The sequence below is a fragment of the Hyaena hyaena genome, unplaced genomic scaffold, assembly GCF_003009895.1.
Source record: "Hyaena hyaena isolate Hyena2069 unplaced genomic scaffold, ASM300989v1 scaffold_48, whole genome shotgun sequence".
NCBI classification, from domain to species: domain Eukaryota; kingdom Metazoa; phylum Chordata; class Mammalia; order Carnivora; family Hyaenidae; genus Hyaena; species Hyaena hyaena.
In genome coordinates, this window is record NW_024080680.1 from 4,632,382 (window position 1) to 4,650,287 (window position 17,906).

The 17,906-nt window shown below is 39.8% G+C and overlaps 1 protein-coding gene across 15 annotated transcripts in view; it reads right to left on the minus strand.

Moving 5' to 3' along the window:
* The window catches only part of MITF (melanocyte inducing transcription factor), a 224,444-nt gene that overhangs the window by 79,285 nt on the left and 127,253 nt on the right, over positions 1-17,906 (minus strand). For 8 of the 15 annotated variants that reach the window (XM_039230577.1, XM_039230571.1, XM_039230584.1 and 5 more), the window contains one exon: positions 9,201-9,453. The exons of 2 other annotated variants lie outside the window; for them this stretch is intronic. In XM_039230577.1, coding sequence (XP_039086508.1) covers positions 9,201-9,453 — 253 coding nt within the window. The remainder of the gene's footprint in view (positions 1-9,200; positions 9,454-17,906) is intronic. 5 more of the 15 variants (XM_039230579.1, XM_039230572.1, XM_039230574.1 and 2 more) reach the window with 1 other exon arrangement.

Below are 17,906 nucleotides of genomic sequence, written 5' to 3' on the forward strand. Positions count from 1 at the left end.
GGAATGTCTCTGGTTTGTCGCTTCTAATTAAGTCTCAACGAAATTTCTAGCTCCTAAATTTTAATTATACAAAACTCAGGGCGTACAAGGGAGATTACGACAAAGCTTATGCCTGGTGGTAAGGGGGCAGAAACCCCAAGTTTGCTTTTCATGTTGGGCCTCTTAACTACTTTTGAAAATTGTTCACAACAGGGCGATTCAAATCCTTTTCTTCATTTTTAAGTTTCAAGACCCTTACACCTTGCTATCTTTCCAGCAGGAAAGGCCACCAGAGTTACATAATGTGTGTAAGTCTGATCAACTCACTTCACGGAAGGCTGTGCCGCTCAGAAAGTCATGAGTGAAGAGGACTCTGGCAAGACTCCTAAATAAGATGCACTGGAGACACTCGCTTTCATTACATTAAGAATGAATGCACACACTCTCCTACTAAAAACTAGAAAATAAAGCCTCTGACACCACCACCACCGCCTCCGTTGGTCCAAGTGTAATTCATCTCACTTGCAGGAAGTTATAAGTTGATATGCAAAAACATCTTACTCTCTAAACAAGGTCTGAAAGACCAGTGTATTGTCAGGAGTTAAGTTTTCCTTAAAGTTTGGGCTGATACTCAAAGAAGTCAACAAGAACAGACATATTCAGGACAAGAGCTAGTATTCCAGCACTGATTGCAGCCATAACCTTGTGCACAGCCACTGTGCTGATTTACATCTTTTTAAACACAGATCCCACCCACTTATTTTAGTAGGGCAATGGTAAAATTAGATTGTGCTTACACAATGTCCACAATCTCTGTTGTTCAAGGACATATTTATGGAAGGTGGGCTTTCAAATCTAAGTCCTTCCTTTCATTGTTGGGAATAAGTAGGTAACATTGAGAAGACCTCTCACCTTTCTGTATAGTAATGTGAGATTTGCTACAGCCGACATTACTCACTTAAAAGCAAAGAGAAAAACAATCAGAACTGAAGCTCCAGTTTTAAGGGCTAAAGTACAGCAAAAGCTATAATACTGGGGACAGGAAGGAAAACTATAAATGCAACCATCATTTCAGGAGAAAATTCCTAATAAAAGATATAAAGATGCCTGTGAGTCCGTCAAAATGAGTATTTAAAAAACAATTTTGTGCCAAACAAATGCATTATTAAAATATACACGACCTTTATAAAGGATATGAATTGGGATAGCCTGAGCCGACAGAACCCTTAGAACACAAGTGATCCTGAGGTATGGTTTTTGGATGTTGTCACAGCAACTTTCCCTGCAGTGTTTTTTTGTTCAATAATGATACTGTAACTAAACCATAAATTACCAGTGTGGTCAGTGTGGCCAGGCAGTCTTTTTAATACAGTAAGAACACATCTAGATCTTTCATCTGGCATACCATAGAGACGGAGGAACCCACTCTAATTATTCAATATAGATGGGCCCTTAAATAATTCTAAATGCTTAAGATCATGTATCCCTCCAATAAAACTCCTCTATAGTTTCTCTCTGACTTCCCACTTGCCTCTAACATATTCTAACATATCATTCTAACATATCAGTGACACTTTAGAAATGTTTAGAGGATGTCCTTGAGCTCTGTGGAAAATACAGGCAGCAGGGAACGTGGTTCTAAGTAGACAGAGTAGGGTGTGGAGACTGTGTGATGACAGTGACAAATCTCTCTCTGCCTCAGTTTCCTACTCTGGAAGCTGGTGCATATCCTATCTATCCCATAGGGTTGCTAGAGGAATACTTCAGATGAAGAATATGAAGCATTTAGCCTACAACTCAATATAGCCAATTATCCATGGTTGTATAGTCACTGCCTTTCCGCCTCCAGTTGCGTTAGGCAATAGCACACTTACACCAGTAATTCTTATTTATTTATCTATTTTTCATTTCTTTTCTTATTAAGTGAATTCTACAATGTGAAGCTTGAACTCACAAACCCAAGATCAAGAGCTACATGCTCTGCTCACTGAGCCAACCAGGCACCCCTAACACCAGCAATTGTTATTAAAATTTTAAGCTACGGCCTGAAGCTCTATAATAAACATTTGTTGCAGGTCTTAGACTACCATGTCACTTGAGAGAGTGACACTGCTACTTCTTCCTCCTGAAGTTTCTCAGACCATTTACTCTAAGGGATGTAGATGGTTACCACGGATGGTTAAGAAATCTGGGCCATGGAGTCCAACTGAGTGGGTTCAAATCCGGACTGTACCACTTGCTCCCGCGACTTTAGATGAGTTGCTTACCCTTTGCCTCAGTCCCCGCATCTGTGACATGGGGATGCTAGTACTAAGTGCCTGGTGCGGGACGCACCAACCGTGACTACTGACATTCTAGCGCCTCTCCTAGGTAGACACGGCCTGGCTGGAATGTAGAGGTCAAGAAGTGTTCTCTAAACAAAAAGAGGAGTTGAGCAAAGTGCTAAGTCCTCTACAGGAGTGTTTCTCAAGCTTTTTTCCATCATCGCTCCCCTTAAGGAGTCTTTGGAGACATTTTCTCCCCAACTGCCTCTTCTTAACACCACGCCCATGAAATTTTAACAGGCACCTCAACTGTTTATATACTAAGGCCCTTCAGAGGCCGAAACCACTCTAACATCTACAACTTTCTGCCCTCTAAGGATCAATCTCTGCCCCCACCACCACCCCCCTGGGCAGGCGGGGAGAGGGGCAACATACCCCTTTGAGGATGCATGCTCTAAAGATCCCATCACATTGAAAAGAAATTACGCTTCAGAGCCAAACAAAAAAAAAGATACACTCCAATTTTCAGTGCTTACTCCCAGGCCCCAGACCTTAATATGCTCTCTACGATGTTACCCTGACCTCCACTAGAAATGAATGGTGAGAACCGTGGCAATGGACAGCAACACATCTACCTGCATGGCTTCTTTTCACAGCAGAACGCAAAGGAGCTGAGCAACGCCCCCTTATGTAAACCCCCAAGATGACTCTGGTGGATAATAGCCCAGTGACAAGATGATAAAGATCTATGCGCCTAAAGAGAACATGTCCCTCCCAATCTGCATGGCCTATCTACTACCTAAGTAAACTAAATCTAGTGCACATTCTAGTGCACTCCTCGGCCATAGAAAAATGGTCTTGTGGCCTCAGAGGGGGAAATTATTTACGTTTAGTGCTAACGTTACCAGCTGAACGGGTGATTAGAGCTGATGTTTCAGTGTTTTCAGAAAAGCAGAATTAATTCAGAGGCTTAGCTGTGTCAAGATTGAATATTTTGTTTGAGATAGTTGCTCCCCGTGGGCGTGCCCATTTGAGTGGACCAGGCCTCAAACTCTAAGCAAAAGTGACTCTCTTCAGCCAGCATTTCATTATACTAGTCACCGAAAGCAGTGCAGACAGAAAACAACATCTAAAATTAATCGACGTACATTTTTAGAGATTCTTACACTACTTGAGCCTGTGTTAAGTTTGATTTTACCAACGTGAGACAAGTCTATGGAGCACCTTCCAGCGCCAGCCCTGAGAGGACTAAATCCTTACTCACAGGGGTTTGTAAGGCGCCATGGGGGTGGGGGTGGGGCAATTGGTCTGTCAATCAGTGCCCACGGAAGCTAGCACACACTTGCAACCCCAAAATGATCTAACTGCTTTCAAAACACAAAGAAGCCCCTGCTCTGCTGAGGGAAGAAGAGTTTGAAGCAATATCTCAAAAGTAGAGAGAAGCCAGAAGTAGAAACTCTATTTCTTTTGTTCTATATGTAAATGTGAAGACAGAGAAAAATGGGGTTTATGTCTACCTAATCAAAACCGCCTAATTTATTTTTTCAAACCTTGCTCCCACTGAAGGTAACTGTAGGGTTGGAAAACAGCAAGGTTAGGAAGCTGTTACTCTAAAGGGCTAATAGCAGCTCTTTCAAGGGAGCTCCAGGGAGGGAGGAGGGGAGAGGGAGGAGGAGAAAGGGAAGGTGGAAGGGAGGAGGGGGAAGGGAGAGGAGGGCAGGTTTCCTTTTGGATTTTTCTTCCCCACTGTTAAAAATGATTCCATGTTAACAGACGTTGTCTGTAATTTGTTAAAATCAGTAAAAATGAGATTTAAAGAGAAAAAAAATCACCTAATGTGTGACAATGAACACATCAAAGTGATACAACCAGGAGACTCAAAGACCCTATAGGGAAATGAGGTCTCCGAGAGGATGAAAAGCTCTTTGAATCTGGAACCTGTTTGTACCCCCACCCCCACCCCCGAAGAAGGATGTGGCCTTCCAGACACAGAGTTTGATCCAGAAATGAAAGGACACCAATGATTATAAATAGTTCTGAAACTAAGGCTCACTGAATGTGTATGTCACGCTGTCGAGCGACAAAAATATATGATGGACCACAGATGAACGAGAATAAATATGTGGTGGCCCACAGACTATGGCATTAGAGGAATTCTCAGATGCCCTTGCTTCTGGGGTCAGCACCTCTAGCAACAGACTCCCTAACTAAGGAGAACAAGGCCAGCTTATGTGAGGCATGCTGAACCTGTTCCTGCTTCCTGTGGCCACCATGATGCTAATAAGGTTCTGTACCCTCACCGAATAAATCAGGAACAGTATCTAAATGCATAGTGGAGGGGCGCCCGGCTGGCTCAGTTGGTTAAGCGTGCAACTTCGGCTCAGGTCATGATTTCACGGTTCACGAGTTTGAGCCCCACGTCGGGCTCTCTACTGACAGATGGGAGCCTGGAACCTGCTTCAGGTTCTGTGTCTCCCCCTCTCTGCTCAACCCTCGCTTGCTCTCTCTCTCCCTCCCTCTCACTCAAAAATAAATAAACATTTAAAAAATAAAAAATAAGAGGTTTTAAATGCACAGTGGAGTGTGAAAATAAGTCCCTTCTGCTAATCTGTAACCCATGTTACATGTTTCATGTTTCTGTATTAAAACCTAAAGAAGCAATACCTTGAAAATTCTACACCAGTTATTTTTCAAAAGCTATGGACAAAGGCCGGCAATTCAGTCATCTACCCTTTCTCTCACTAATGAAATCTCATGGAATACTGGGTATAGAGATAGCAGACAAGGAAGCAGGACTTCCATGCTGATTTGCTAGAGTAGCTGAACGGGATACCACATTATTACACAATCCAATAAATACCAAAGTAAATTCAGTTTGCAATGTAGCAGGCGCTGGCAAATTGAGCATTTCAGGAACATAAGCGCCATTTCAAATTTTGCAGCAATCTGCCCAACGTCTTGAATTATCTGAGATCAAAAAAAGGGGAAAAAAATAGGGGCACCAGGGTGGCTAAGTCAGTTAAGCATCCAACTTCAGCTCAGGTCATGATCTCACAGTTCGTGGGTTTGAGCCCTGTGTGGGGCTCTGTGCTGACAGCTAGCTCAGAGCCTGGAGACTGTTTCAGATTCTGTGTCTCGCTCTCCCTCTGACCCTCCCCTGCTCATGCTGTCTCTCTCTCTCTCAGAAATAAATTAAAAACATTTAAAAAATGAAAAAAATATAGTCTTGAAAACTACTTAAAATATCCTAAAGTTACAAAAAGACCTTGTTTTTCTTGTAAATTCATTTACCCTTTCTCCCAAGTAGAGCAGAACATTTCAATGTACCATCCAGTCCAGAGAGAACATTTTGCCTTTAAATTGTTAAATTCCAAGGTGAAAGGAAGGAAGGGATGGAGGAAGGAAGGGAAAGTGTTAGCAATTCTCTACAAAATTCTGAATGGAGAAATGTCTTCAAGCTACAAACTCAGGTTTTCAAGCTATGAGCAGTGAGAGCCCATGCTGTAGAAGGGAACGAAGGAAGAAATTGTGATGAACTTGCCAGTCCAAGATTGGAACAGCCAGTTCCTCCCATAATCAGCCAGCATTAGAGATGATTGCACATGCCTGGTAAATGTGCAGATGGTAACAAAGTGCTCTGCGTTGTGATGTCCCTTCAGCTCTGAGACCTGACATGCGTCCACAGGGTCCATCCCTGGTTCTCTGCTTTGGTTTGAAAGAAGCTAGATCGAAGCTAGATCAAAGCTAGATCAGGTGTGCATGACCTCCCATGTCTACAAAACCCACCTATAGAAGCAGTGCTTCCACTGCTTAATTCATAATTTGGAATATGAGGTGTGATCACCACTATGAATAAAACTCTAGGTGTTGGTCAATTTACGACAAAGAGGCATCCCTAAATTACAAATGAGTCGGGTTCTTCTTCAGAAATCCAGATGATACATATAATACTTAAATATACCGCCATAAGACTAATCAGTCCATATCACTCAACATGAAAATCAATAAGAAGAATAAAGCCATAAAGTAATTAAGTAAAGAAACCAGAAGCTAATCCTGCAAAGCTTTGTGGATTTACAGACTGAATGGTGAAAATGTGAGGAATAAGTAGTAATGCAAATTTCTAACCTCTAATCCGAATTCCAAAGACTGGACCTAAGTTTACAGGAAGCTGTCAACAATTTTTAAACATGCTTTATAAAAGCTCCCTTTTCGAGGCCTAACTCTGCCAAAGAAAGGAATTAACCTGAAAACACGAAGTTAGCTTTTCAAAGAGCATTCAACCCACTGATAGTAAAATGTTGGTAATGAGTTTGCATGTGTGATCTTCTGTCAAGTTCTTGAAAACCAGTGGGAGACGGGGAGACTTAACCAGCATTCTCTAGCACATACTAGTACCTCTAACTGCACACATCTACCTAGCTGAGAAGCAGGTATGTTCTGCTTTAGCCATTTAAATCTTTAAAATTAAATGAAGAATGGACTGTGGCTACTGTATGAAAAAATAGTTCGACATAATCAATATCACAATGCACTCAATTCTATACTATTACTCATTCCTTGAAAATGTATATTCATAGAAAAATGATCCAAGATTAAGCAAGTTAACTTTTTACTACTGACCATTTAACTTTATCAAATTATGCTTCCAATTTAAAAACCGTAAGGGAAAAGAAAAAAGACCGCAGTTTTCTCACTTACCTTTCTATAGTAAATATTTCATAATAATGTTTTACTTTCATATATAAAAGTTCTGAAAACATGTAAACTATTTTTAAGGACCAAGTTCTTAAGGATCTGAAGTCATCCAGTACATGCTCCTCTCCTCCAAAATATTATTTGAATTTCTCAGAATGTCATTTTATAGGAAATTACATATTTTGATTTGGTATTTTATCCAAGGGTACTACCATTTGTCTAAATAGCTATCAAACCAGTCTGCGTTGCTATGCCAACTCTACTTTCTTTTTATTTACATGACACACTTCACTACTTTATATACTGATGTATAAAAATGCACAAGTCAAAGAAAGACAAACTATATTCAGTATGAAATATAAATTTACCAATTGCTCCTCTGTAGTTAGATTAGGACTCCTGGCTCTAATAATTTATATGTGCCTTACTTTTGCACACTTTTCTGTAATAAGTAAATTGAAGGCTGTAGCTCAACTCACTGTTATCAGGACACAGCAATGTAGGAGGAAAAATGGGCATATTATTCAAACCATTTAGTCCAGTTTTTCATTTTAAGCAATTCCAAAATAACATTTTAAGGAATAAAAACATTTAGGAATGATGTCCATTTTTAAATGGTATTTTAATGCATCTGCATGTGGGTGATTTCCACCCCATCACATATAACTGCCTTAAGAGAAATAGTGATTGCAATTGACATGCTTTAATACAATATGAAACATTACCTTTGAATTGGACATAAATCACGTACTACCACAAATCCACGTCACCTCTTCTAAAATTTATCCTTCATATTTGAAAAGCAGACTATTACCGTGAATAAAATAGACATATTTCTACACATTTTATTATCATTTAATTTACAGAACTTTAAAAGGCACAGACAAAACAAATGCGATTCTTGCGAACACCAGACAACGTAAATCTTAAATTTCTAAAAACTTACAGTTATTATCAATTTTCACCCATACAGACAGAGAAACTTAACACATAATCTATTCCCAAATGAAAACCTGCCTTTCTCAGGAGGGAGGGAGGATACAAAATATCAATTGTTTATGGCAATATCCAGAACTTCAATCACATCAGAATAATATTTCCTGCTAAACTGTTTGGATCTCTTTTGCCCTCGCAACATTTCTGGGATTTGTTTTTTTCATGAAAGAGCTTCATTATCTCATCACTACATTTTAAAAAGAGTCTTTGCAAATAAAAAACAACTGACTTTAAATTTGTTTTTAAAGAATCTTTTCTTACTTCCTGCTAAGAATCATATATTGCTTCCAGTTAGAATACATCATCCCTCTATTCACTTTAATCGTAAACTTTAAATAGTGGGAGATGTTTTTTTCCTCAGCGCACGAATGAATGCAAAGACAAACAATGACTCACCAGTGTGTAAAGTTCACGTCGCTTAATGAACAGTAACACTTGGGATTCTTTACAATGAATCAATTAGGTGAATGGGTTAAAAAAAATTTTCTTTTAAGTGAAGAAGTTCCCTCACTTTCCTTTTAGCTTTCCTTGCATCAGTCATATTTAAGAGTTGGAATGCTTATCTTTAAATGGGGAGGATGTCCCAGCGTGATGTGAGGAACACATGTGTGAGATGGAATTCTATTCTTAGACTTGTTACAGTTTCCCCCAGTAATTAGGAAGCTATATGTCCCTGATAGAATGATGCTAACAAGCTCCTGCGGTTTCTGCTCTAGCAAGAAATCCAAGGGCCCCCAAACAGAACACTTCAGCTAAAGGATTATGCATTTGGGTTATTAAAGTGAAGAAAGCTCTCCTACAGTTTCATCGCAGAAGAAACTTTCTCAAACAGTCAGATTCTAGAGCCAGGACTACTTACTAAATAAAGAAGAAAATGAAAGAATGGCTGTGGAATGTTTGGAGGGAGAAAAAAAAAAATACATAAGTTATTAGCAGCGATTCATTTCAGGTAACTTGTACGCTCTGAAACTTTCCCCAAGAGAAGTGGAAAGATATCGTTAAAACAACCACCTATGCCCACTTGCTCTTTTTCATGGTACATCAACACTCCTTTAGGGAGGCTACTCCTCAGTCCCCAGTTACTTTCCGTCCTTCCTGAACAATGCAAAGCCAGGTAGCACCTGTAGAGCTGGCACTGACAAACAGGATGCAGATGGGTCAAAATGTCCAAAAACACAGTCAGATGAAGAAAACACCTCGGAAATGGAAAGCGCTGCTCTAGAAGAGGGCTTGGCCCAACCGACAGGAGCGACACTCACGTACCTTGAGGACTTCCATCGGCACCTGGGTGGCAGAGGGAAGGGTGGTGGTGGGCACGCTGACGTTTATGGCTGGGGTCTGACTCACTGGCACTCTCTGTTGCATGAACTGGGCCGCCTGCAGCTTCTGCTGCTGCTCCCTGCGTTCCTGCTCCTGCATCTGCTCACGCATGAGTTGCTGGCGTAGCAAGATGCGTGATGTCATACTGGAGGAGCTTATCGGAGGCTTGGAGGCCCCAGGATGCTCCTCGGAACTGCTGTGGGAAAACCAAAAAGGGAAAAAAAAAAAAAAAGTACATTTAGTTTCCTAATGAGACCTTTCGTTTGCATTTTGGGGGGTATCCTAAATTGTATCAAACTATGAAATGAGCCTGTGCGAATATAATCAAGTTGCAGAAGGGTACTCCACGTAATTGAAAATCAAGAGGTGACGGGATTGAAGTCATTACGAGTTGAATTAAAGTAAGTCAGCTTGATTGCATCTAGGCATTTTTATCATGCGGCTTAATTTTTTTTGAACATTTTATACCACATACTACTCATCACCACCAAATATAGCGCTGCCATATGAAGTGCCAAGAGGCAATGCGTCTTAATGGCACCCAGATTTCTACATTTAAAAATAAATTGCTTGATTTGCTTTTTCATAACTGAATCTAACCAAATAACTACTCCTACGCGTTATCTAAATTCCTTGAAGATGTCTAAGGTGTTTACTAACGTGGGATAATTTCAAGAAAAGGTGATTCTGCGGGGACATGGGAAGTGAAAACCATTAATGAAAGAAGCATCTGGACCAGAACGCTAACTCTGGGCTCGACCACAGGCTTTGGGAAAGAGGGCAGAGGATGAGCCGGTGTGACAACCCTATTCTCCATCTGGTTTTCTTTGTACCGTCTTTTCTCCTGATTCATCTTGGCAAGCTCTCTGCTGCATGTGTCTGCGAGGTCCCCATGCGGCCTACTTCAAATGGTTTTGGTGCTTGCTCTATCCAAAATGACAGAAAGTGCTTAAGTACCAGTCCTATGTTAGGAAAAAAAGACTTCCTAATTTTCCTAAATTTGGGTTGTGACTGCTTATCTTGCCAGCCCTACAGCATCAACAAGTTACTAAATCTCCCTCTGCCTTAGTTACCGTATCCGGAAAAGAGGGGTAATAATAGTTTTTTACACACTTACTCATTTATCAAAGACAGAGGTGTTTTTAAAACTTCTCTTAGATCACTAACATTTTATGGTCCAACCTCTTAGGGATTTTGTGGGGATTAAATAAAATAATACATAAAACAATGCACATAAATTGCCTAGGAAAATGAGTATGATGTAGTACTGCTTTAATAAGGCTCTGTCGTTGCGATTATTACCAGCTAGAAATTTTGATTGTTTATTTCCAGCAACACAGTATTCTAAAAAAATAAAAATAAAAATCTCTGCTTAGGGCAAACAGTACAAAACCTTAGTAAACAGGTTTAAAAAAAACAGGTTAAAAAAAAAGGTGACATTTGAGAAAATATTCACTCCCAAGGAAGTCCCTCTTCAAATGAAATAGGGGTAGTTTTGGCTTCCTTCCTTGAGTATAAAAACTCCAGTATTTTCTTTACCTCCCAACAAAAAGCAAAATAAAGGCTTTAAGCCATTGTCGGTCCTTATGAACTCCTTAAAGATAGGAACCTTCAAATTCCGCAAATGCTAACAGATGAAAAGATGTTTGTGTTTCTCCTTGCACTGTTCCAGAAAGCTACGTAATAAAAACTATACTCACCACAGGAAATTAGTTCAAGAAATCATAATAGGTTCATATAATGTAATACTATGCAGCCATTAAAAATGGTGAAGAAAATAATGGTGATGAAATGAATTTGCAATTGGAATAAAAACTACACAACATAACAAACTTACAAAAGCTAGCTGCAATAAAAATATTCAAGGTATGACCCAATTAAAAAAATATTCACTACCAAAAAAGTGTACTGATCATTTTAGTCAGAGCCATTGCTGGTACATATTATTACAATCCTTTAAGAAAACCATACTGAGAAAAGCATAAGAAAAAATACTATCAAAAAGGTATAGTACTGTTCATACAATATGGCTCAGAAATTACATCCATGGACAATTTTCCCAAGAATACAATTCAAAATGTGAAAAACCCGAATTCACAAAGCTATTTACAAACTGCAAAATATTCTGAGCCACCTAAAACTTCCCCCAAATATGAGAAAGATTACTTAATCATTAAATTTTATGGAAAAGACACAAATCTTAAGGAACAAGATCACGTTCTAGGGATCCAATCAATGTTCATCATGGGGGCGAAAGTTAATAATACTGTACTGTACACCTGAAATTTGGTATAGGAGTAGATCTTCAGTATTCTCACGGCAAAAAAAAAAAAAGGAAAATAAATAGCAACTATGTGAAGGATGTGTTAATTAGCTTGACTGTAATCATTTCACAACATATACATATATCAAATCATTACATTATGTACCTCAAATGCACGCAATTTTTCTCAATTATGCTTCAATAAAGCTGGGAGGGGGAATAAGGCCATTTAAAATATTTAAGAAAAAAATAGGTTAAAAAATGAAATTATAATAGATGAATATATCATGCACTACTGTTTTTTAAAAAACTGTACAATTACAGAACAAAGTGAGAAATGTATATAATAAGAATAAAAGTGGGAAATAAAAGTGTATTTATGTTTCAATCTAAAATAAGTAGAGTGTATGTATGTACACAATACACATGCCGAGCAGGGGTTGTATACACATGATCTTAGCTGCCAGATGGAGAGTGGAATTATAGATAAATTTCTTTGTTTTTTTAGTCTCCCCCAAAGTATAATAAAGCCATAATAGTTTTTTCAATGGCAGAATACATGTCACTGATTTAAGAACACAAAGAACGTGAACTAATCTGCAAACACGAAGGAACAACTTGAGTAATCAAAGTCCCCTTTTGCCTGGGAGAAAAGAGATGGGGTCCATCACAAACTGTATTTTAACAGTAGGAAGGGAAAATGATTATGGTACCCAGTGCATTGGTTCTCTTGGATGTCTTCAGCATTCCAGAAGATTTATGCCCTCTTTCCTTTACAGCTTCCTACAGACGCACACAGATTGAACAATGTTAATATCCTGCTTAGTATTTTAACAGGATGTACTCAACCCCACAATAAGTACACTAGACAGTACTCAAAATAATATATTCACCAGGTAAGGCTCTAGAAAAGAGCATAAAAAGCGAATGCATTTTCCCGCTTTTGACTGTGTTCAAAGCTCAAATGTAGTTTCTTGAACCAAGAAAAGAAGTGGGGGGAGTAGCTATTAAAAAATAAATAAATAAACGGTCTTACTATTCAAAGCCTGTCAGGTTAAAACATTCCCAGAGAGACTGATCCTTTTGATAAAACCAGGAGCAAACCTTTGTGCTGTAGCAAAGGCAGCTGTGGAATAATCGCACTAATTAGCTGCTCGAGACAAGCCATTGGCTGTGATACTGGGGGGAAAAAATCCCTTCAATTAACAGTAAAGCATTCTTGAGACATCTTAAATTAAAATTACTAGTTATCAACCACACTAAGACTCCAGATTCTAAGCTCACAACAATATCATTTAAGACATTTATAGAAATATCGTATCAGGGAAAAAATGCGTATTTATACAGTATACCAATAGAAATAAATTGAAACTCCAATAAGGAAAATGTAGCAGAGCTTGGCTAATCGATTATTTTAATACATCTTCTCAAAAAAAAAAAAAAAAAAGAAAGAAAGAAAGACTGTAGTCACTTCACTGCACACACTCCCTGTGGGGTTTTCCACACTGTGAAAGCGACTCCCAGGTCTTCAGCCTTAGCATAGACCCGTCTCTTAGAAAATAAGAGAATCTGCAATTATCACCTTATAGACAAACAAAATCAAGATATCTACGCTTCAAAATGCTAGCAGGGCATGTGAGCCTCAGGTTTTCAACTCAAAGTCGAGGTTTATGTGAGAACAACACGTGTGCCTACGAAAGCTTATTTTTAAAACGAGGACCTGGTGCTTAAGTCATTAATGGTAAGCAAGGAGAGTCGTCCAAATGAATTTAATTTTAAAAGCTAACTGAGCTCATCCAAGGCCCATGAAGCTCAATCTGCATTAGATAATCCTAATTCCGTGAGTCTGATTCTTTTTAATCACATTATGGAAAGGTCATTTATTCGCCAACTAGTCACCGGGGTTTCCTCTGTGCCAGGTGCCGGGAGTATCTGGTTCTAATCTCACGGTGTCTAAAGCCACGGTCACAAAATTTTTCTGAGATGCTCTAAAATTAAGTCAGCTATCCAGATTATCTGACTCTTAAATAGCTCCACATGGGAAGGTGTTCTCACTGTTAGAAATCATGCTTTTACAGTCAAATGAAGGAAAGGCAAATGCCTTTACGAGCATTTCCCCAAAGCAGTGAAGCTACACGCACGACTTCCCAGAGGGCTGCGAATTTCTCAACAGTGATTCAAAGAGGAAGGCCATCAACACTGGACACAAGTTCTAGATCAGTCACTGCTGAGCAGTCTGATCTGTAACGAGCCATTCAATCTCTCTGATCCTCTCCAAACCCCACGTCCTTAATGCCCTGCAGTGATTGAGAGAGCCAATGTCAGCTAAGGTAAAGTCCGAAACACAGCAGCTGTAAAGCACCAGGCAGCCACACCTGCCACCGGAGTCCCCACCTCCACGGCTGAATTTGTAGTTTTACTTCCAACCCTCCTCCTTCTCTGAGATGGTACACGTACATGGACATGTGGTCCAGAGCATCCTATATATTCCTAAATTCAAACAGTAAATTCCACTGCTTTCATCAACCACTTAAAAATATCAGAAATTCCTTGAAATCCAGTCCCCTGCCATGCACACGACATCTGCCCAACCACCCCTCATCTTTGACAGTGATGCCATTAGTCTTTTCCTAGACCTTAGGAGTCAGTTCAGTCTCCCTCTCATGGTCACCCAAGGCAGGAGCCTGGCTGTCAGTTGAAACTTAGTCTCTGGGCTGAAGGAGATAATACACTTTTACCTGCATTTCTTTTTTTTTTTTTTTTAACGTTTTTATTTATTATTGAGAGACAAAGAAAGACAGAGCATGAGCAGGGGAGGGGCAGAGAGAGGCATAGAATCTGAAGCAGGCTCCAGGCTCTGAACTGTCAGCACAGAGCCCAACGCAGGGCTCGAACTCACAAACCGTGAGATCATGACCTGAGCCAGTCAGACGCTTTACCGGCTGAGCCACCCAGGTGCCCCTACCTGCATTTCTTCTCTTCAATTCTTCAATTCAAATCCAGCTCTGCCACTTACTAACCTGTGGCCGTGGCCAAGTTACTCAATCTCTTTGAGCTTCAGTTCTCCTTATTTATAATGACTGCTTAATATATCTGCCTATCAACATTATCGTGTGGATTAAAATCTATAATAGATGTAAAAAAAAAATAGCAAAATGGCAGAGTCCAGTAAACTGAGTTTAAAAATTAGTAGTAAAATAAATACTGAACCATGGACATGCTACTTCTTTTTTGACGCCAAGAAGCAATTTTGTACAAGCCCAGACGCAGGTTTGGACCACAGCAGACCTGTCTCTTAAGATTTAGAGAATCCCTATTTAATGCAGAGAACGTGACAAAGTTTTGCAGGAGTGGAGGGAGATTATTAATCCTGCAATTGTCTCATGAAATATAAAGTAACAAATCCTAGCATTTTTCTCCAGGGAAAATTAATCTTCATTATAATCATTAAGTTGATAGAGCTCAAACCCTAGCATCTGCCTGCACTGGAGTAAAATACAGTTATGTCCAGAAAAGCACAAGGACTGAGGGTCAAATACACACTGAAGACACAGGAAGGCACCACACAGGTGCGAATGCCATGTCATAGGTAGGTTAAGCCACAGGGGTTTCCAAATCCAACAGTGGATGCCACATACTGACCTGAGGACTGTGTCCCAGTCTCCCGCCTTGGACATTCTGATTTCAGGTAAGGTGAAGCTCAGAAATAAGTACATCTATAAAAATTCTGCAGCTGATTCCAACGCCTAGCCACGCTCAAGGAGTTTAGGAGGGACTAGAACGCATATCTCTGATTCTTGGGCAAGAACACTGTTTTCCACATGCGAGGAAATTCACATTCCATCCCCATCTCCAGCAAGCCTGCCAAGAACTCTGAGGAGTCTTTATTACACTGATTTCAACACGTGGAATGGACTGAAATGGATAGTACGAGCTCTCAAACCAAACAAATAAAAACATCTCTCCAGAAAGGCCAATGGATCTTTATGGTTACAACACAACTGCTTTACCAGAAGAAAAAGGAACCAGTAGGCTGAATTTATATAAACTTCCCCCCAAACCAGTTTGTTCCGTCAGCAAAAGGAAATTCTGAAGAATCTTCTATCAGTGCCTCCAAGGGCACAAAGCAGTGAAATAAGAGTTGGCAAATGGATCTGTCTTTTCAAATGACAGTCTGTGTATCCCATGTTGCAGAATGATCAGCCCCTCCATGATCTTCACCTTCCCATTCCTTCTCAAGAAATCACTTTGTAAATGTAAGGACATCCTTTTTACCATGTATGCTAGCACCGAACACCAGTAAGAAAAGATGTTGTTGCTTGTACTTAAAACATCTAAGACTATTATAATCCATATAAATGTGAAAGTACCTCCAAATGTGGCTTCAAAAATTGAGATCTTCCAGACTTCATCGACTCTGGGTTTTAGTGGTCAAGAAAAAAATAAAAACCTGCCAAAATTTTTCTGGTAACGTTACCGGCCCAAACAGTACACACTACAGGTTTCTGGCAGAGAGAAAAGAAAAAGGATTGCAAAGTACAGCTTGTCTTTCTCCTCTCCTTTTCCTCACCAAATATTTGGATGCTTTCCAAGGGTCAGGTTCTGCTAGATGCGAGGAAGATCATGGTGCCCTAAGCGGACAGTACTCCTGTCCTTTGAAGCTCTGTACCTTTCACTGTACAAAAGAAGGAAAACATTCTAAAAAGTACGAACCACCACCAATCACACAGAAGTTAAAATCTGAAATCTTTACTTTTCAACAACACCTAAACTCCAGTGAGACTCTCCTCATCTATTCCGGATTAATATTCTTTTTTTACAAAAAAATGTTTATTGATTTATTTTGAGAGAGAATGAAGGGGTAGAGAGAGGGGAAGAGAGAGAACCCCAAGCAGGCCCCATGTTCAGCAGAGAGCCCAACATGGGGCTCAATCCCATGAACCACGAGGTGATGACCTAAACCTAAATCAGAAGTCAGACGGCTAACCATCTGAGCCACTCAGGCAACCCAAGATTAATATTTTTAAGCTGGTATAAACAAGACTAATCTCAGTAATTGATTAGACTAAAATTAAAGAGAACCCTAATAAGACTCCTAGTATATCAATATTCTTCAAAAGAGGTTACAAAATATGATATCCTGGGGCTCAGAAACAAAAGATTAGTACATTGCTTCATAGGGGCACCTGGATGGCTCAGTCAGTTAAGCATCTGACTTTCAGCTCAGATCATGATCTCACAGTCTGTGGGTTCAAGTCCCTCATCAGGCTCTATGCTGACAGCTCAGAGCCTGAAGCCTGCTTCAGATTCTGTGTCTCCCTCTCTCTCTGCCCCTCCCCCAATCAATGGTCTCTGAAAAATGAATATATGTTAAAAATATTTTTTGGGGCGCCTGGGTGGCTTAGTCGGTTAAGCGTCCGACTTTTGGTTAGGTCATGATCTCGCGGTTCGTGGGTTCGAGCCCCGCATCGGGCTCTGTGCTGACTGCCAGCTCAGAGCCTGGAGCCTGTTTCAGTCTGTGACTCCCTCTCTCTCTGATCCTCCCCTGCTCACGCTGTCTCTCTCTCTCTCCTAGAAATAAATAAAACATTAAAAAAATTTTTAAAAAAATATTTTTTAAAAAGAACATTTCTTTATATAAAAATTTTGTCCTCTTTTATTTTCTATTTTTTTAATATTTTAATGTTTATTTATTATTGAGACAGAGAGAAACAAAGCAGGAGTGCAGAAGGGGCAGAGAGAGAGAGAGAGAGAGAGAGAGACAGAATCCGAAGCAGATTCCAGGCTCTGAGCTGTCAGCACAGAGCCCGACACAGAGCTTGAACGCACAAACTGCAAGATCATGACTGAGCCGAGGTAGGACGCTTAACCGACTAAGCCACCCAGGCGCCCCTATTTTCTATTTTTGTACATGTTGCATAATGTAATACATATAACATTACTACAATATGGCACATGTTGAATAATGTAATGTAGTTACAATATAATGCGTATAACATATAAACATTATAGACGTGTTTATAATTTATAAATAAACTAAAAATACGTTGTGAGAGTTTGCTTGCAAAAAAATTCTTTAACTAGGAAGGATTACCAAAAATGTTTAAGAGACCTCAGTAATATATGACCAGTGTTCTTCCAGGCAATTTTCATCATCAGATTTTTTTTTAAGTGGGTTATTTTCACCACTCCCAGAGTTTCTCACTTCTGTACACTCCGTAACTAGGGAGAATGTCAATTCTTACTAAAAGACATTTTCAACCAAGGATACGAGGATGTCATTTCCTCATTTTATGACCACAACTGTTCTCCAACTTGCAGAGGCCACCAGGGGCTGGCGTATTCTTAGCATTCAATTCCCTACAGGAAAGTGCCTCTGAGAGCCA